The 21,536-nt window shown below is 41.0% G+C and overlaps 1 protein-coding gene across 2 annotated transcripts in view; it reads right to left on the bottom strand.

The window, feature by feature from the left end:
* TIAM2 (TIAM Rac1 associated GEF 2) overlaps positions 1-21,536 on the bottom strand; it is a 97,450-nt gene that overhangs the window by 30,881 nt on the left and 45,033 nt on the right. Inside the window, exons 13-15 of one of the 2 annotated variants that reach the window (XM_058835566.1) lie at positions 20,746-20,838; positions 19,441-19,701; positions 169-272 (exon numbers count right to left, since the gene is read on the bottom strand). In XM_058835566.1, coding sequence (XP_058691549.1) covers positions 169-272; positions 19,441-19,701; positions 20,746-20,838 — 458 coding nt within the window. Of the gene's footprint in view, positions 1-168; positions 273-7,937; positions 8,057-19,440; positions 19,702-20,745; positions 20,839-21,536 lie in introns of those variants that run through there. The other variant, XM_058835565.1, reaches the window with a different exon arrangement.

Genomic DNA, 21,536 nt, shown 5'->3' with positions numbered 1-21,536 from the left:
CCTGTCAGGGTGACCTCAAGATACTAAAACACCAAGTACAATTAATATGCATACAAATTTTTTCAAATTAATGCCATATGTTAAATTCTTTCCAACAAAATGCAGAGCATTAACACTACAACACTGACTTTTGGCTCATAAGGATTGCTGTGTCAAGCATTTTCTTACCCTGAAGGGTGGATCAGTCTTCTCCCTGTGTGGCACTTGGTCCAGAGTGCCATCAGTACTGCTCCTTTTCAAACTGGATGTGACGTCAGGCACATTACTAAAGTCTGCATTTGAAATAAAACACAAATAAATTAGATGGTTATAGGACAGAAACAGGAAAAAAATTTGCTCTTACCCCAACACTTTCAGTGGCTAGTACAATTACACCAGCAGGAGAGAATCACGGAATCAATTAGGCTGGAAAAAACCTCTGAGATCACCGAGTCCAACCTGTGACCTAACACCACCATGCCAACTAGACCAGGACACTAAGTGACATGTCCAGAAGAAATACAAAATTTGCAATCATCTGCACCCCTCAAAAAACAATGGGAGAGGTCAAAGCAAGGAGCAACTATGCCTTGAAACTCTGCTTTCCAAACAGCAGCTGGACATCAGAGGCTGTCTGAAGCAATGTGCATATCTGATCTACCAAAATAAACCCAGCGCTCTTGCTAACAGCATGCTTTTGAAGGCAGCACTATCTATAATCAGCACACTCTGTGCTGAGACAACCAGTGAAGATTATTAAATGCACTCAGCAGTTCTCCCTGGATGAACACACCATTGTTTGACATGACTTAGTCCTGAATCCTTTAAAGATTTAAGAAGAGAATTTTGCCCTGGAACAAACATAATTCATAATACAGACAGAATCCCTCCTTCTTCTAAATAGTTTACCAATTTTCTCAAGTTTGGAGTCCATCTATACAGTAGCTGGCACAATGCAAAATCCAGAGGCAGCACTGCCCTTCTCTACTTACTGACAGGCTGTACCTTTCAGTAACATTCACATTTAAACTCAAAAGCTATCCAACAATGCTGAGCGTTCATACAAAAATGATGTTCTTTCTCTTTATATTTCCTCAATTGGCTGCTGAAAATCTGCAGAGCTGTTCACATGGAAATTCTAATTAAAAATCCTAGAAGTGAAGAAGTGATTTTTGATCTGCAGTATTATCAATCCATGTAGCTGAAAATTATAAAGCAACCACCAAATAAATTTAAAAAAAAAAAAAAAAGAAAGAAAGAAAAGAAAAGAAAAAGTATTTTCAGCAACTTCATCTAGTATAACAGCAATAAAATAAAGGGGGGTGGGGGTTAAAGTTTGCTGCTTTGTTTCCTAGCCTTTAAGCCTCCAGAGTATAATTCCCACCACATTACCACATTTTCAAACTCTTTCTCAACACCTACAAATGCTGGAGATTTATTTTTAAGTGAAAGGTAAAATTCTTATTTAATCACTGACACCAGCAACTAAAATGGTAATTAAACAAATACCACCCATCTTGCAGTAAAATCATGACAGCTTGCAATAAAGAAATTGGGAAGGACAACAGAATTTAGCTGTCTGTGTGTTGCTGTTGTCCTGTTCATGCAGAGCAGGACCAGCTCCTCTCAGAAAGAATTGACCAACATGGACTGAAGCAGAGAGGAAAATGGGAATTTTAGGCCCAGAAGAGCACTTTGCAATCTGCAAGGAACCTTCCTGGTAAGATAAAACATAGCTGACAGACTCCAGAGGCAAGTCAGAGAAAGACATGCAAATAACTCAGCACAATATCAACTTGGGCTTTTCCATGTTATTAAGGTGCTCAGGTCAAGCTTAGCATTGAGGCTGACACTGTCCTCCCACATGCCAAAGACTTGACCACTTTCTCATTTCCCTATCCTTGCAGGAACAAGGTCTCATCACTTTTCTCCCCTCAGGCTTTTTTACCTTCTCCTCCCAGAGTCAGGTGAGGCTCCTGATATAGAAGAGCCTATGTAATATGCAATACCCCAAGAGTTATCACTTTTGCAGAAAAAACACATTTTATACAACTCCACTCCAGCCATCCGTTGTCTTTAAGACCTTAAGAAAGAGTCTGTCTTGTCTACTTATGTTATTATGCTTTTACCTCTCTTCCTCCACCAAGCCTGAATAATTTTCTCCTTTCCTCTGGACTTGAAGTAATTTTGAGGCTCTCTTCTGTATATGAGTACACATAAATGCCTATTGACTTCAACCATTGTCGACTCCTGGTCAAACCAACCCCTAAAACTTAAATTGACTTTTAAACAACATTTTCTTCAGGGTAAGGTGATGCCAAGGATATTATTTCCTATTGTGTCCCAGCTGAGCTCTTTCTACTTGCCCTCTGGGTTTTAATGCCCTTCTCCCATCCAAACATCATGTACCTGAGATACATTTTGCAATGGCATAAAGGATCTAGAGTTTGATCTCAGGTAGCTACCTAGCGAGAAAAAAACCCTATTTCCCTGATTTTACAAAGTGATCGTTAAACATATTTGTTCTTTACGAAGCAGTAAAACTAACTTACACACACAACGAAGAGAGAGCATAAATGTGGGAAGAGGAAAATAGGGTAAATCAATTGCCAAACAACATAAACAGAAGAAATCAGGATAACAACACCCAAAGTAGGCAAATAGAACATTGTATTGCTTTTTCCAGATGACCCATCTTTTCCTGCCTTCACCCTTATTTTGTTTTTCCTTTGTAGCCTACAGGATTCTCAGAGGTAGGCTACATAGTCTTGCCCATTTTTATAGCATTTGCTGTTGGCAGAATGAGTTGCTGACGATGGAGAAGCAGCAGTAAATGTTATTTTAAATAGCAAAACCTAAAAAAAGTCACACGGAAGGAATCCAAGGTGAAAAAAGACATCCTACTGCATCCTACATTGTATGCAGAACTAACATGGGGAGGGAAGAAAGAAAGGAAGGAAGGATGTATGGGTTGTTGATCAGTTTAGCGTCCACATCCTGTCTCCTCTTCCTTCTTTTGCTGTGGAAGGGGACTTCCTTCGGATCTGCTCCTACAGACTATTCCCAAAAAGCAAAGAAGCACCAATATCAGCTGCATAGCTTACTCGCCAAGCTCCCCCAGAAAAAAAGTAGTATTACCCTAGAAAATGGGTAATTACAAATGCAAAGCTTAAGGATATGAACAGAGCAAAAAGTTCAACGCCAAAATTCTTTCTACTTCAAATGATAAGTGGAAGGAGACTAGCAAAGTCAAACCCTACAAAATATATTTTCTTTAAACATTCAAATTTAGATTTAGCTCTACAACAGAATTCATATGATCAAAGATGTATACAAATAGTAATGTGAAAATGTTCTCTTATTATGCTTTCAGGTAAAACTAGGAACAAAACTATGCACAAAATTAAGAAAGATGCTAGCACTGTGCAAGTACAAATTTGTTCCAGTATAAAATATTCTGGTTCTTTGCTGGCCATGAGGATTCAAAAGTATGCAAGGAGATACATGTTCCTAAAAACCATTGAAATTGAAGGTCAAACCAGCACTTCCAGGCCTTTTTTAATCATTATGAAAAAAAAAAAAACAAAAAACAAAAACTCTGATGTTACTACAATTATGTTTCTCGCTATTTAAAGAAAACATGGAATACTTCACTGAAAACATTTCTTGAGAGGCTTTGTATCGTGGTTAAATCTGCCCTTTCAGCTCCATTACAGTAGTACATTTGATTTATTCTACTGACGTACTTGTGATAAAACTGTCTGGAAGAAAAATGGGACTGATAATAATGAGTTAAACAAAACATAGTTTAAATTGTTTAACATAATTTTTCTCTGCTGCAGCACACCTCTCTGTCCTGTTTACACACATGCTCATGCTTGGTGAATTGAAATGTTTATCACTTCCAGCTGGGATTCAGGAACCTCTGAAGCAGATACTTTTTTCCAGTCTAGCAAACAGGAGTGTCTCCAGAAAAGAAAATACTAAGTCAGCATGGTGGGTTGACCCAAGCTGGATGCCAAATGTCCTCCAAAGCAGCTCAATCACTCCTCTCCTCAGCTGAGCAGGGGAGAAAAATATAATGAAAGGGTCATGGGTTGAGATAAACACAGGGAGAGATCACGCACCAGTCACTGTCACAGGCAAAACTGACTCAACCTGGGAAAATTAGTTTAATTTACTACTAATCAAATCAGACTAGGATAATGAGATATAAACCCAAATCTTAAAAACATTTTTTCCCCACCCCTCTCTTCTTCCCAGACTTAACTTTGTTCCTGATTTTCTCTCCCTCCTTCCCCTCAGCAGCACAGGGCATCAGGGAATGGGGTGTTGTGGTCAGTTCATCACGCATTGTCTCTGCTGCTCCTTTCTCCTCATGGGGAGCACTCCTCACACTCTTTCCCTGCTCCAGCATAGAGACCCTCCCATGGAAGCCAGTCCTCCTTGAACTTCTCCAGCATTACTCCATTCCACAGACTGCAGTTCTTCACAAACTGCTCCAGCATGGGTCCCTCACACAGGGTGCAGGCCTTCTGGAACAAACTGCTCCAAGGTGGGTCCCCCCCCAGTGTCACAAATCCAGCCAGCAAACCTGCTCCAGAGAGTGGATTTCCCACAGGGTCACAGCCTCCTTTCCTGCATCCATCTGCTCCTGTGTGGGTCTTCCACAGGCTGCAGGTGGATCTCTGCTCTCCTACGGATCTCCATGGGCTGCAGTGGAACAGCTGTCTCACCATGGTCTGCACCGAGGGCTGCAAGGTCTGCTCCAGCACCCAGAGCACATCCCAGCCCTTCCTTCTTCACTGACCTTGGGGTCTGCAGAGTCATTTTTCTCAGATATTGACACTCCTCCCTCCAGCTGCAATCATGCAGGCTTTTTTCCCCCTCCTTAAATATCTTATCCCAGAGGAGCTACACCACTGCTGATGGGCTCAGCCTTGGCCAGTGGTGAGTCCGTATTGGAGCCAGTTGGCACTGGGAAGCATCTAGAAGCTTCTCACAGAAGCCACCCCTGTAGCCCCCAGCTACCAAAAGCTTGCCCCACAAACCCAATACAATCAGCTTGTTGCAAACAAGAAGAGTAGCAACTAGAGATAAATGCTAGGATTCCCAGAAAAGCAGGGGAGGGGAGGGGGGGGGAGAAGAGTGCCTGCATGTAAAAAGCTTAAATTACATCACATGAAATACATACTAAACATATTTCTTGGTTTCTAGCAAAGAACCATCAAGTGCTGAGAACAATCTCAGCACCTTTAGCTACCAACAGCATCACCAAAGAATGCCATTAGTCCTGCAATGTTGTGTCTTGCTGGCAAGCAGGCAGGTGACTCAATCATTCAAGAGAAGCTATAGTGTAACCACTAAAACTGAGAGAAAACACACTTCTTAAGTATGTTCCTCGCTGCTCAACATCCAATTAAAAGCAGGCCCAGAGCACGCAGATGGGACAGTTGGTTTGAAAAACAAACACATGCAGCATATCCAAGAGCTCTCTATGCCTACGGGAATGTTTCTTCCCATGTTGATGCAGTGATACACGTACAAGTGGGGAAGTTATTCATGTGTTTGTGAGCAGTGAGGTACAATGGAAACTCATCGTCTAGCAGATGTGTGAGACAATAATAATAATCTCTGCTGCAATCCCAGCCAAGAATCCAAAGGAAATCAACTGGAAAACATCAACATCGACCATCCGGCAATTCATTTACCATTAAGAAGCCATCAGCAAATGCAAATGTCACTTATCTCTCTTCTGGTTAATTAATGAAGAAGCCTTAATTACTTTCAAGTTGGAGATGCTCCTACCAGTTTAGCTGCTCACTGCAAAGGCAAAATCATCATGAGGAGACAGTGGGAACTGAGGATCCTATTTCTTTATTCATAGCTCTCTTTTCATAGTGCATCAGAACTTGTTCCATTTCAGACTGCTCTCACTGATTTAAAAAATGCCAAATAACCATCACAAGCATGTCAAGTGTTATCAAATGTCAAGCACTGTGTAGGTGGTGTAACCACCTCCTTTTTCAAACTATGGCAAGAAGGAGTATTTCCACCTGCCACTCCAAAGACAATGGTAAATTGAATAAAAATTCCTTCTACATCTACATGAGAAGACAACACAGAAAAATTAAATGTACTCAGTCACTCCAAGACAAACTAAGACCACTGCAGGGCATCATTTTCAGATCTGTGAGGAGCAGCAGCTCTGTGCACTACTTGATAACTATCCTCAGCTGTAGGAGAGAGAGGGCCAGAGAGATGAAGTCAGATGTTTTGTCAGAATCAGGTGAGGGAACTGCACCCAGGCATGTCTCAGCTAAGGTAAGATGCTTGATTTACAGCTAGCAGCTGTGAGTCTTTCCTGGTATCTCTGACTACACCTGATCCACTTACCACATCACCAAGCACTCACTACAACAAACAGATTCTGACTCTAAAGGCAGTCTCATAGGGCTTGGCTGAACCAGGCTGAAATACATCTGTAATCAACAAGGATGAATAAGGCAGGACAGCAATTAATTATCAGAAAAAAAACATGTCTGAGGTGGGTGCAAGCCATGTTGCACTCAAGCAGCTGAGCAGAGGACTGAACTTTAGCTCTCAATATATAAAACCTGGCATATGAAATTGAAACTCAGGAGCAAGGATTTTAGTAAATTATTCAAATGATGATGGGAACAACAGGACGAGACTATACAGCTGGTGAATAACACGCAATAGCTATGTTTAAAGAAAGAATGAGAATTCTGGGGTAATCTCATTTTGGAAAATACAGATCTATAACCTATGTAGTAACCATTGGCTTTCACAATAGATTCAAGGAAAGAAAAATCAGAAATGTGAAGATAAACAGAATATAACATATATACATTATGGGTAAGCAGGTTGTGTCAAAATAATCTGATATTCACCTTTAATAAAATATTTTTTTAAAGACAAAAATATAGGATAAAAATAACCACCTGGAAACTTAGTTTAAAAAAGAAAAAAAGAAACAAGAAGCTTTCATAATGTTCCAAGGGAAATTGTTAGCCAAAATGAAAAGGATAGGAATTAAAACAAGACAGAACTAGTTAGCAGGTAAGTTGAAAATAGATTTGTCTGAATTAACTCCTAGGCCTGGGAAAGGCTAGATTGTAGATTTTGTCCAAGGTGGGTTTGGGGACGAATTTTATTTGATTATTTCATTATTTGTCTCAGCAAAGACATTACAATGGTAAGTAGTCCAATTAAATACTCAAATCATTCAAAGGTAATACAGAGCATTAATTAGGAGCATGACTGGAGATGTATAAAGGAGATATGAACAACCTTGAAGATGAAGGCACAGTCCTAGAATGTAATCGCATGGGAGAGAGTTCCAGGGACCTGTGAGAACCATTGCTTCTATAAACTGGGACTCTTGAGTTGGAAGCATGACAGAAAATCATGGAAATGTGGAGAAGGGGTTGACAACATGCAGTTGTGAGCTAGAGCTACTTGAGCAATGGCCAAGGTCAGCAGATACTGATCAGTCATTACACTGGCCAGGAATATGTCTATGCAGGAAATTAAAGACTGGCTTTCAACCATCACACGAATAAATTTCTTAGACTTACCTAGGCACAAAAAATGCAAACAATCTATTTGAAAATAGAATAGGATAAATGTATCAATAAGGGTTGTCCAAAGCCATAACAAGCAGGGGATTGGACATGCTGAGTCTGGAAATTCCTTCCCATCCTTGGTTTGTCTATTACCAATAATAGCACAAATGTTTCACAGATACATACATACATACATACATACATAATACAGCTACACAGGTTAAAATAGCCAGGAGCCTCTGTCTCTCCAGTAGAGCACAAGAAGTTTCATTAATACTGGTGCTTAAAGATTCTGGCAAAGAATGTTTGACTAAGGGAACATTTATATCACAAGTGCACATGGATTATGAGCCCCGACAGATGTCCTACCCCAGTTTCTTGCTGACTCCAGCTCCGATGTTCATTAACAACTCCACTGCAACAAAATGATCATTTTCTTGTTTGTAGCTCTCTGGCACTTGAAAGGGAAAGAGGACTCTCACTTCCTGTTCTCTCTGCTGCAGTTTTTAATCTGCAATGTTAGATGCTGTAGATATACTGGCACTCAAGCAGTTATCATGGGCTTGGCCTAGTCTGTAAAAGACTGATATCCTGACTCAGATCAGAGCAACTGACTGCATTTTTTAAGCACTGGTGTTGTCCAGTGATTTCAGACAGATGATGCAAAACAGCAATAAAGTGGACAACAACTTACTTCTGAGAATAGTAACATGAATTTTACCTTGAAAAAAAATAGGATCCACAGCTATAAAGGATTGCAGGAGGTCCAGACTGTCCACTAGGAAATAATGTACTCAATATTTTCACTAATTCCCAAATGTTCTAAAAACTGCCAATAAAAACACAATGCAGCTGATCTTCAGCATGTAGGATATTCTCCCACTCCCTATTACAGTTTCCATAATTTGCTGTATGGTTTATCTGGAAATGAGATATTACACTTGGGTAATAAAGTTAAGCCAGGTGTGTGGAAAGCTGCATTTTCCACTGTTGTGCAGATTCTCCAGACTGATCAGTTAATTATGATAAGCTTACAGTTCTCATATTCTTCTAGCCAATGCTACTATCAAGAGAAAAGTAAACTTCCAAGAGAAGATAACAAATATTTTCAAAATCCCTGGTGCAAATAATACCAAAGTCTGAGCCAACTCTCAGAAAGGAACAAAGCTTTGGTGGTCTTCATGACTTCAGACTTACTGAAAAACAGGGAGTGGTAGGTGAAGCATTCCAGCATTGCCTGGAGAAGAGTAATATCAGCACAATGAGCTCTAAAAATGCTCCCTCAGAGACCAGCACTCATAACTTCAGTAAAACTGTTCTGCCTGGCAGGTAGCATGTGTGTGCTTATTTCTTTTGGTTTCATACAACCAAATACATTTCAAGTTTTCAACAGTATATTTACTCTTCTGTAATCACGTTGATAAAATAGATCTGTGAGCATTTCCTTCTGTATCCTTTGCCTTACTCAGAAACTTCAAGAAATATCTTTCAAAAAGTAACAGTTGATCCAAAGGAATTTATTGAATGGCTTTCAAGAGACATTCTCACAATCTCTGTTCAAGAAGGCATCCAAGTTTCACCAGAGAGATGAAGGGTTCTGGGTTCACTAGTTCACCTATGAATAACTTGTATGTCTTGCTTATGGGAGGATAAGTCTTTTCAGTTCTTTGGCTCATGCTGTCCCCTGGGATCAGCATGGAAGGGGCACCTACCAGTTGGTATATATGACATAGCCCACACAATCTCTACAGCCCTCTAGAGTTTTCTCTAGGTTGCAAAGAACATGATAACTATGGTCAGGAAGAACAAAAGCAAAAGAAAATTCCATGGAAGATTCATTAACTGTCCTACAATGGCCATTTGAACTACAAAAATTGCTGATAAAAGAGAGGAGGGTCTAGAAGACAAAGTTGTGGGGATACACCTGGGTAAGTTTGGTGAAGTTTTGTTACAAGAGGACACTGGAATTTCTGCTCCAGGGTTTCCATCATGAAGGCCCATGTCTGGGCCTTCATCACAAGGTGTTTGGAGACAGAATTATTCAAGGCCTTCAGATAAAAGCAGGTATTTTTCCTAAACAATCTTTGGCCAGAGAAAGATTATTAGAAATTTGGTGGTAAATCAGCAGAGGAAAAATTCAAAGACCATGACACAAAAATGGTCTAGCTCAAGTAAAAAGTGGAGATCTAATTTCCACCTAGGAAAAGTGGACTGTAAGGTCCTACTTTACCTCATTATTCATCTATTTCCTCTGCATGTCATAGTAGCGAATAAATAAACAAATCTGTTTTTTGCCTTCTTACATCCTACTAGTACAAGCTTCAACATATGAAAAACAGCTGCTACACACTGAGCTTATTCATGAGAAGTTTTTATGGTCACATTTGATTTCTAGGCTGAAAACTGTCTCTAGGTAACTTCTGCATTAAGAAAACAGATTTTTAAGAGAAGGTAGGTAGATTGCAGCCACAGATGAGAAATGTCCATTGAAACACACCATATTCTCTACCACTTCAAGCTGAAGTCAAAGCAATTTGGTTCACTTTTTATCTTCACTGAGGTTCTCTATGGATTTGGGCAAGAGACTGAGGTACCATGGACCCCAAGTTCAGATTCTTATTAATCTCCAATTCAGTGAGTGTTCATGTCAGCTCAATTCATTGAATCTTTGTAAGTTTTTAACTATTATACAGTGCCAGTCCATTTTTCCCCCACAGTTGGTACTCACAGCATTCACTCTGATGCTGGAGTAAATCCAAATTTATTTGCAGGCAGTAATTGTGGTTACTAACTGTACAGTGGTTTAGAGCTTTCATGGTGTTTTAACCAACAGTTAAAAAGACAGCGAAACACTGAATTTATTATCAGTTCAAAACCACCTTCCTCTTTTTGCCTAGGCAATTTTCAAGTTCTTCTGGAAGTTTAACAGCTAGCTCAAACTATCATTGCTAAATTATCATGACTTTAATCTACTAGTAAAGTAACTTCAGTCTCTAGAAAACTGAATATGTTAGAAAAACAAATAAAATTAACTGAATTTAGTAATTCAGAAATTATTAAATCTCTGTAAGATATTTTGGCTTCTATCACTTTTTGGTGGTCTGGATGTTTTGTGACCTATTTTGGGACTGGCTAGAAGGTATACTCTTAGGTTAGCTTCAAGGCTGCAACCACTGACTCCTTGGTGTAGCTGGAAACTCATTCAGGAATCCTTTCCATATGTAAAAAACTGAAAAGAAAATTAGCATACAGCTGTCATAACATCAGACTTCCTAGACAGGATTCTTAAACACAGAATTACTAGAGGCCTGTCACTAACTAGACTAATTGTTACCAAACAAGACGTGCAATTACAGACCAGCCAAGAATATTCCCTTCATGGCCCCTCTCATCCATATGTTTTGGCTTCAGGGAGCAAACTATGAAACATCAGAAGGTGCTCTACATGCTTCCCAATGTGCAGTGCAACTGGGCTGCTTCTATTTACATATGTGATACTGCCTAGACAAAGAGAAATTCCTACTTCTGGCTAGGATCTGAAATGATCAAGCAGGACAAGTCTTTTTCCTTTGTTCTCCCCTTTCAGTGAGGGAAGTGACACTTCTTCTTTTAACATTCCACATTTTCAAGTATAGAAAAAGGCAGTATGTTCACGCAAATATTCTTGTATCATACAGCTTTCTTAAGACATTTTGGGCAACATGCTGAACAGTGGCTTCGCTCCAATCAACCACCTACTTGTGCAAGTTTGACTTTCTATAGGCTGCTCTATGCTCTCTTATATTTCTTTTTTTTTTTCCTAAATATCTACAGAAACATCTATTTTGATGCTGGAGCAGAGTCCTTTAGATTCCTTTGTCCATTAACGGTTCATGGTGAGGCAAAGTCTTTTGACTCATTAGCTGATTCAGGAATCTATAGGAGATACAAATTAGCAACATAACAGGAAATAGCTGCCTGCCCTTCTGTAGCAATGCCTGATTAGCCCCTGCATCTCAGTGGTGTGTTTCTGTTCGGTTATTTAGCATTCTAAACTTTCTCTGCCCCAGTCAGGCAGCTGTTCAGCCTTTTCAGCTTGAAGTTTAACACTTCACACCAGCTTCTCAGACTGTTTCCTACATGCATTTGTTTCCTAGGTTCATAACAAATGCCTTCTTCCACACAGTCTCACTGGAGGCCAGTGTTAGCCACAGCTAATGCATCACCCTCCTATTCCAGTTCAACAGCTGGAGGTTTGTGGCTGCAGCATGGAGGAGGAAGACTCAGCAGAGCCCAAGCTGGGTCCTCTACACCACCATCCTCTCCCAGTCAGCACAGGCTGCGACCCACTGCTACCATTAGGTCTCCCAGGCTAGAGCTGCTGGACATGCAGAGGTGATGTCAGGGGGTCCCTCTTCTTGTTTTTGCTGCTCCTGCAGGATTGTTCACTAGGATTGCTCACTTGGGAGGCTTTGGCTTCCCGCACAGGTCACTTGCACTGAGGAGATCTGGAAATGAAATGGAGCTAGCCCTGCCCAGGTTCCAAATGTACCACCTCAGCTGTACGTTTTCTTCTCCATCTCAGATTTATAGGCACAAAAGTAATGAAAACAGAAAGGAAAAAGGAGAGGAAAAATTAGTTCATAGTTTAGCAAGAGTTTGTGGCTAGCTTAGACAGTTCTTATCATTACTCAACCTACCTTACCTCTGTGAAACAGAACATCTGCTGTTTGATGTGTTTTAAATCATTTACACAACACTAGTCTATATGTGGATGCCTCTAACTTTATCATAATTAATAAACCTCCTTGCTATCCATATTGTCACTCTACAGAATTTAGTAGGAAGGGCAATATGATGATTTATGCCTACATATCACTGAGCCAGAAGGTGCAGCTATACAGGGTTTAATGAAGTTTACACCAGGAAAAAAAAACCCAACAATTTGGCCCACTGACTTCACAGGGATTAAATCATAGCAGCATTTAGGAAAGCAGAACAAAATGCTCTTTCAGTAGGAAAGCACATAGAAGAGCATTTTATAGCATAAGCAACCTTTCAATTTGGTGCACACACATCTAGCAGAAAGCAAACAGGACAGTTTGTCAAGTGCCAGCAAGAGTTCATTAAACCACCACTCTTGGGAAACACTTGCAAAACATGCAGTAGGCACAAGTGGTCCAATGGATCCAGCTTCCAAAGAGACAAATGCTTTCTCTGAATTGACTCTACACTGCTACAGCCCCAGGTATTGTCACAGGTCAGACCCAGTCTTTTCCCAATGATTCACAGGAGTGTAGGACGAAGACACTTGTGTTCAGAGCACACAAACAGCTTGGAGCAGGAGCCAACCCACCACAGCTGTCCAAGACTATTGTCAACACACAGCCCGCCCCTTGCGCTTGCTCTGATGAGCACGTTCTATCACTTCTATGTGGTTTCCCACTGAATTGAGTAATAAGTAAGAAAAAGAAAACCCAGCAGAGTCATCTGTCTTCAGGCAGATAAGCAGTCATGCTGCATAGAGAGCTACATGTCTGTGTTACAGAGAGGCTCTCCTAGTATGCCACACAAAACCGTCAGATACCTGGTATTAGATCCACCAGGTAAGAGGGAGCAATGTATGCAGATCTGCACAACTCACAGAGATCAGGGCCCATTATCTAACAGGACTGTGGGTATCCTTGGGACTTGAGAAGCTAAGAAGCAATATTCACCTATTCTGAGCTCAAAGGAATTTCCTGTGAAAGAAAAAAAACAGATTTCTTTGATACCTCACACACAACGCACAAGGAAGGAGATGCCCTATAGCACAGCGAAGAGGATTTATATGTTGAAACAGCATCTAGGCAAACAAACAGGGCCTGCTTTGGGCAGAACTAAAAGTAAAACTTATTTTAGAAATTCTTTTCAGTTAAGTTTTAGTTTTACTTTAGTTTACTAAATGCTTTCAGCAATACATTAAAGTCATTTACAAAAAACTGTGGGCAAACAGTAAGAAGCAGGGTGGTCTGAGCCAGTGGTCCCGGCACAGCCACCGGCTGTCGGAGCTAGAGGCCGCCTTAGTGTCAACATCCTCCTAACTCTATCTCTTCTCTTAAGAAGGACACACAGGTCTTTCTGATCCTCAGGGTGGGTTTGGGCTGGAAGAGGATGTGTGGGGTGCTGTATGGAAAGGTGTGCACAGCAACGTGCAGAGACAGCTGGCAGCAGAGCCAACCTCCGTCTTCCTTTTCCTCCCTCAACTCAGTGGTATCTGACAAAGCTGCGTGGAGCAAAGTTTTCTGGAGAAGCAGTGAGTTGTAATAACACTTTACAGAGGCATTTAGAACACCTAGAAAAGTGCATTGGAAACAGGAAGTACCGTGGAATTGAATCCAAATTAGTTATTATTAAGGTAATATTTTTTTTAATAATTTAGTCATATAAAAAGTAAACCTGTGGCCAACTGATGAGCTTTGCTTCTGTGGGTGCTTACTAAGATTAAAATCAGATGCTGCATACGTCTTGGTAAACAGAAGAGCCACTTTTCAGGTGAGGATTCAAACCACTGATCCTCCTCCTGAAGCACTGACACTTTGCAAAAATATCTCAATGTTAAGCAGATCAGGAGCTAAAATGTAACTGCTCCTCTCCAGCGCACAGCCCAGCCATTTGTCAAAAAGCATGGAGCCTGACTCTCTTCCTCCCTGACTCCAGCCATACCTTACACAGCACAAAACAGCTTCAGCGGGAGTGACACAAACCAGCGTGTCCCAGCCTACACTGCTGCCCAGACATCAGGGCAAGAGGAAGGAAAGCAGAGGGCAAAACCCTTTCTCCAAAGTGGCTAGAGCAGTGTTCTTTGGGCATCTCAACTGAAAGAGAACTTTCTACCTCTGAGAGTAGCTCTCCTTGCAACCAGCTCTCCCCTGGCACCTGCTCCCCACTGCTCCTCCTCATCCTTACCTGGCTCTGGCCCTTGTCAGAACTCTGCACCCATCAGTTCAACTCCCTGAATGTGCAGGGGCTGGGGAGAAAGATTTCTCCCTGACTAGCTGCAGGGGCTGCAGCAAGTGCTGCTGCCAGCACAGGGGTGGGAGGAGTGCTATGGGGCTAGAGGAAGAGGAGGAGGAGGAGCAAGCCTCCTCCATGTCAGCAGCACCCAAGACTTCTTCACTGCTCCTGGGACTGTGCTTCCAGAAAGACAAGACAGACAGGAACCCAGGCCCTGCACAGAAGGTAAGCACCCTACTCCACAGGTGAGGAGTACATCATGGAGTATAGGAACAATATGTCCATTTATTATATTTATTTTAAATTTTCTTCTTTCCTTTTTTTTTTTTTTTTTCAAGTGGTTTCTTTCCTATTTAACTTTCTAACCCTCAAAGATGAAAGTGTTTCATCGTGGAAACTTGTTAAAGTATTTCCAACCTGCCATCCCCCACCTTTTTTTTTTCTTTTTTTTTCTCTTTTTTTTATCACAGAGTTCTATTTACAAATTAGGGTTGATTTCAACAGTGTCAGCTAACGAAAAACAACAGCTTTTTTTTGGCAAAAACACACTTGCTGAGGAAAGAGAAAAATTGCCCAACTCTGACAGTAACTAACATTCTGCAATGGATTTTCACACCTACTAATGATCCCACCTCCTGCCTCATACCATAGATATATCTATAGATATACCATAAACCCACACAGAATTGCCCTAAATATAGTTTTCAATTCTTGTGCCTTCTCTGTTGTTTATTCCTCAAATACCCATGCCATCTTAAAATGAGATCCCTTTTTGTCTTTTTTTTTTTTTTTCTTTTGGTTTACAGCTGTAAGAACTTCAGTCCAATTTCCTTATTTTTTAATTCTGTATAAATATTTCTTTAATTTCCTTGGCAGTGGGGCTTGGAGCAAATTTAGTTGCTCCCCATTTATGAGTGCATTTTTTAAAAGTATTTCATCTAATTTCTTTTCCAAGATAAGCTTATTACTTGCCAAGCAGCTAAGCAGCAGGAACATAGTGGTGCCATGTGGGAGATCAAATGATACAACCACAGCAGGTCCAAAATACAGCTAACAAGGGTATGACAACCTCTTGGAGAAAATGAATCACTCTCACCAAAAATTCCCTGGGAAAAATTTTCAAGAGTGGCAGAATTAGTGGCTTTGGAGAAAGTCAATCACTTCCCATCTGAACAGTAAAAGCTGCCAAGGTTTACTGTGAGGTATAATTGGGTATCCTCAACACAGCAGAATATGTAGGAAAAGGCATCCATCAGAGTTACAACAGTTACTAAACTGTAAACAAATGTGGGCAAACTATTACTGTCCAAGTTATATGAACCCAGTGATTTTAAGTTCTGTTTTGCTTTTGCATGGTGGTCATCACCAACCACTAGGTAGGGCATTGCTGTGTGACTCAATGCTGAAAATTTCCATTTTCTAAGCACTTTATTAATTTTAGCTCATTAATCCTCATAGCCTCTAGAAAGACAGGGTTAATTTCTAAAATCACACAGGCAACAGCCGAAGCACTGAGGTTTTTTAACTCCTGATATGTACCTTCAGCCAAACTGAGCTTGATTTTTTAAAAAGGTCCCCTCTTCCAGCACAAACTGACTTTCAGAGGTGCTACTTCAGAAGAACAGACTCAATATGGACAAGCAAATGTTAGAAATTATTTTTGAAAACTGTGGTCTTAAGAGTGACTCACTCAACTCTACCCAAGCAGACAGAACAGTATAAAACAGGACAACCAGGGGATCAGGCCCAGCTGGCACAGGTTTAGGAAACCCATGTCCTGCTTGAACAACCTGGTCTCCTTTTATAACAAGGTGACCCAACCGTGATGGATGATGGAAAGGCTGTGGACAAAGCCAACCTAGCTTTCAGTAAAGCCTTTGATATTGTCTCCCACAGACTCTCCTGGAGGAGCTGCCAGCCCATGGCTTGGACAAGTGCACCCTTCAGTGGGTTAAAAACTGGTTGGATGGCTGGCCCAGAGAGCCCAGTGGTGAATGGAGTTCATCCAGCTGTAGGCACGTCACGGGTGACGTTCCTCTGGGCTCAGTGCTGGGGCCTGTCCTGTTTAATGTATTTATCAATGATCTGGACAAGGCAATCAAATGTCCCACAGTCAGTTTGCAGGTGACACCAAATTTGGTTGGAGTGTTGGTCTGCTGGGGGGCAGGAAGGTCTCCAGAGGGATCTCTGAATCAGTGAGCTGAGACCAGTGGTATGAGGGTCAACAAGGCCAAGTGCCAGGTTCTGCAACAACCCCAGGCAGCGCTTCAGGCTTGGGGAAGAGCAGCTGGGAAGTGGCCTGGCAGAAAAGAGCCTGGGGGTGCTGGTCAACAGCAGCTGAACATGAGCCAGCTGTGTCCAGGTGGCCAAGAAGGCCAATGGCATCCTGGCCTGGATCAGCAATAGTGTGGCCAGCAGGAGCAGGGCAGGGATTGTCCCCTGTACTCAGCACTGGTGAGGCCACACCTTGAGTGTTGTGATCAGTTCTGGCCCCTCACTACAGGAAGGACACTGAGGGGCTGGAGTGTCCAGAGAAGGGAAACAGAGCTGGTGAAGGGTGTGCAGAGGGTCATATGAGGAGCAGCTGGGGTGTTTAGCCTGGAGAAAGGAAGGCCCAGAGGAGACTTTGTTGTTCTCTACAGCCACCTGAAAGGAGGCTGTAGCCAGGTGGGAGTTGGCCTCGTCTCCCAGAGAACAAGTAACAGGACAAGAGGAAATGGCCTTAAGCTGCAGCAGAGAATGTTCACGTTGGATATCAGGAAGTATTTCTCCACTGAAAGGGTGGTTAGGCATTGGAACAGGCTGCACAGAGATGTAGTAGAGTCACCATCCCCAGAAGTGTTCAAGGAACAACTGGAGGTGGCACTGACTGCTATGGTTTGGTTGACATGGCAGCATCTGGTCAAATGCTGGACTCGATGACTTTTAAGTTCTTTTCAACCTTAATGATTCTATGAATTTCCTGAAGACTGGATATGAATTTGAGAGTCCTTGGCCTCCAAATCCCTGTTTGGATCATTAAATACTCCCTCTATTAATCTAAAATCTTATTCAATTCCTGAGTAACAGGACACAGAACAGTTAAAAAACAGTTAATAAACAGTTACTTTATGATTATCTATTAATTCAAAGTAATGCCATTTTCTTCTGTTTCCATTTGAACTGATCAGGTGATCAGACACAAAGCACTGAATTCAATTAACATAAAAGTTCTTCTCACGAAGCTTAATTTACAACTATTTGTTCCCTTTCAGAATAAAATAAATCTTCCTTAACTGCTTTTAAGCAGAAAAGCAAATATACTATGTCCCTTTATCCACTAGTGCTTAAAGTATAATACATACTACAGTAATTTCCTATTATAATGGAATATTTGCACAGGTTGCAAATTTATCCCTGAGGAATGAGGAATCTAGTGAGTGGACACATACATTTATTACACTGAATACTCGAGGTAATGCTGGCCTATGATATCAAGACAACATGCTTGATGATAGCCCTGATATAATTATGTAATTAATTAGCTCTATCATAATTTTTGGTTTATGACACTAACTTTTATGTGCCACTAGTCAATTTAATGGCATTTTAAATTGAAATAAGGCCCCTGAGAGAGATGCTACTTACTGAATCACAAATCTTGTATTCAGATTTCTTTTAATTTCAAAAGATGACCTAATAAAATTGCTTTATAATTAAATCCATTCTAACAACTTCTCCTATGTGATTCTTTCTCCTCTCCCATTTTTAATTACGAAAAAAATTCCAATCAGAAAACACTTGCCATCGTAATTATATGCAAAAATCTGTGATCTCTTTTTGCATCTCTTGCTGCTCCCTTCACACAGCACTGCATCTTGGCTAGCTTTCCTGCAGAATTTTACTAGCATCCTCCAGAGGCAGAGCAATGAAACTGCACCTTTTACACTGAAAATCTTGTTAAATTTCCTTCCAACTTGTTTGAAAAATAGTCAAGGCGTGGGAGGAAAGGGGAGCAAAGCCCCACATACTTTCTATTTCAGACAGATATTCACAAGTGTTCTGGTATCACAAAACGTGGTTCTCCAATGAAGTAACATCAGATAAAGGAAGGGAAGGGAGTCCATGGCTCACCTCCACCCACAGTGGCAGAGCCCCTCTTTGTGCTACTTCCAGCTGAAAAGGCAACCCAGCAGTGGCCATTGGCACCTCCTTGGGGCTGGGGGCCTGTGATGACGTCCAGGAGAGTTCCTTACCATGAAGGCACCTTCCCTGCCTGGTGCTCCTCACATGGCAACCCACCAGGATCTCACCTGACACTGTCAAGATACATCCTCCATCAGTGGGATTACATTGAGTAAGGAATATGAGCAGGGAGAAACAGAACAATCCCCACAAAAGCTCCTTTCATAGGCTTTATTCTACACAGCAGCCGCTGTACCCAACCGCAGCACAATATCCCTGGATGGGAGCAGAGCTCAGTGACTCCTTTCTGAGGTGATGATGACATTGAAGATACCCTTAATGTATATGGTACATACATGTGGTACACAGAAAGTATGGCCAACACAGAACAATACTCTGCTTCTGAAAGCCATCACAACATTTCAGCCACTGGTGCCTGGGAAGTAGATGTGTTGGAGATACTCAAGATTACACAGAACAGTTCAGAGAACACTTGATAATACTGGATGGTACAGACAAATAGATTAAAATATTATCATTTCCCTACAGATATAATCATATTCTGTTACATTTCTGTTCCCTAAAAAATAATAACAGACAGATATTGAGCACAAATGGAACTTAAACAGTTTGTACTTGTGTTTTTAAGGCAAACACATAATTTTACTGAGTTTTAAAAAACAGTGATATTCGAAGTGAGGTGAAAGTAATAGAATTATTGTCAATTTCTTACCATTTGCTGTGTTCTTTTTGAAGTTATCTAGAAACTCTTCCAGGAGCTGTGACTGGTTTGGAGGGGGCAACAAACTCTTTGGGTCCCTGGAAATGTCACCATCTGACCAGGATACACATAAGGGTTGCTGGGTCCCGCAATGGCTCATTCTCACTGTAAGCATTACACTTCTCTCTGAAAACAGTAACTCCATCTGCCTGAGATCAAGATCAGACACAGCCTCTCCATTTATGCTCAGGATTTCATTGCCTACTCGGAGCCCTGGCAGCATGTGAAAGCAAAGAAAAAAAAAAAAAAGGTAACATAATATAAAAAGGGTCACAACCCAAACCTTATGCTGACTCGCCTTTTATTTTATTGGTTTGAATTCAAATAGCCTAATCCTACCACAAGTCCATTAGAACCAATGGGAGCTTTATTTGTGCTGTAATTGTACAGATTGACCTCATGCTTGCTTACTTTGATAGGTGCTACCCACAGTACAGCAATCAAGTTGGTTTTGTTTAAAGATGCTACAGAATTAGGTGGGTGGGAGAGCAGCACAGCTTTCAAGAAGATTAGAACAGAGGCACCTCTCACAACCAGATACCATCACTATACAGCACTATAACACATATTTCATCATCTGTGAAGAACAAGGCACTAGTCACACAGATCAAATTACTCATGCAAAGCTGCAACCACTAAGGATGGAATTATTATCAGCTTTTATATAAATCTAAACAGTGGCAAATGCTGTCTTTCTAAGTCAGCAAAACCAAGTAGATATTACCATCAAGTAGCAAATGAATATCTGTCTCCATTTCTCTGGGGCTATTTTTCAGGGAGCAGAACCCACGTGATCCTCACACGTGCCGATGAGGAGAGGCACAGTTTCTGAGCAGCACAGTGGGAAGGTGCTCACAGAAATGTATGCAGAAAACTATTCTGGGGAGGAAGGCTTTTTGCCAGCAAAACTGAAAGCAATGGGTCACAGAAACTGATCAAGCCCATCAAGTTCCCTAGTGTGAGATGAACTTTCTCCAGTTCATTCCTCTGTGTAAAAGCACTCGGTTGGATGGCTGAACACAGACTTTGCCTCCAAGGGTGAACAAGAACTGTCCCCACTACACTGAAAGGATAAATCAGTTACTCTGTGTACACTGTTTTTCTTACTATTGCGTACTTTCCATGGTCTTCAGGAAAGAAAACTCTGAACAGTAAAAGCCAAGAAACATTTCAGACAGCATTACTAAAGCTCTTTCAAGCTTCTGGACTCGAAAAATATAATGAACAATAGTTTTAAACACAAACAGGATACAATACCTTCCTTGTATGCCAGTCCATCAGGGAGAACATCACTTACGAAGATATGGGTGAGATGCTCATTTCCAGCAACTTGGGCTGTGACAGCAAAGCCTGAAGTAAAACAAGTTTAAATCAAATAAACTTTCTTGGGAATATTTCCCTTTTATTTCCTGTATTTAGTAGACTTTACATGAGAAGGAAGGTACTTCTCATGAGAACACACCCATAGAGCATATAGAAATTATCACATGGTGATTGTTAAAATTAGTAAGACTTTTCAACACCCAGAAAATGCCATGCTCTGCTGTAAAAAAAAAATATTACATTTAAAAAAAAATATTTTCTACTTCAGCTCCATGACATTTTCATAACACAGCACAACCCACCATTACAGTAAAAGTTCTGCAGAGTGTCCACCAGGCATAGATGTGTATTAAACAATTCCAAAAACTGGATGCCCAAACTATACTGGACTAATGAGTGGGAAAGGCCAGAAAATAATAATTTAGAACAGACTCGCAGCTAAAGCACAGCACAAAGCTGCCTTACGAAGGTATCCTTGCAAGGTATGTAATTATTCCTAGGCATAACTACCTCCCACAGACAAAAAGCCTGTCAGAATTAGTTCCAAAGTATATTTTTGACACTGTGCCAACAGAGGATCCCACTACAAAAAAAAAAAAAAAAAAAAAAAAGGCAGACCTTGACCTTGACCATTGCCTGACTGAGAGCATTTATATTATTCCTGGCACAGAAGGACAATAATTTTTCTGACAAGCCCATGCTTCAATATTTGGCCACTGTAGGAA

Source organism: Poecile atricapillus, chromosome 3, assembly GCF_030490865.1.
Source record: "Poecile atricapillus isolate bPoeAtr1 chromosome 3, bPoeAtr1.hap1, whole genome shotgun sequence".
In the NCBI taxonomy this organism is placed as follows: Eukaryota; Metazoa; Chordata; class Aves; order Passeriformes; family Paridae; genus Poecile; species Poecile atricapillus.
The sequence above is the reverse complement of the archived record's forward strand: the minus strand, read 5'-3'. Positions and strand labels throughout refer to the sequence as shown.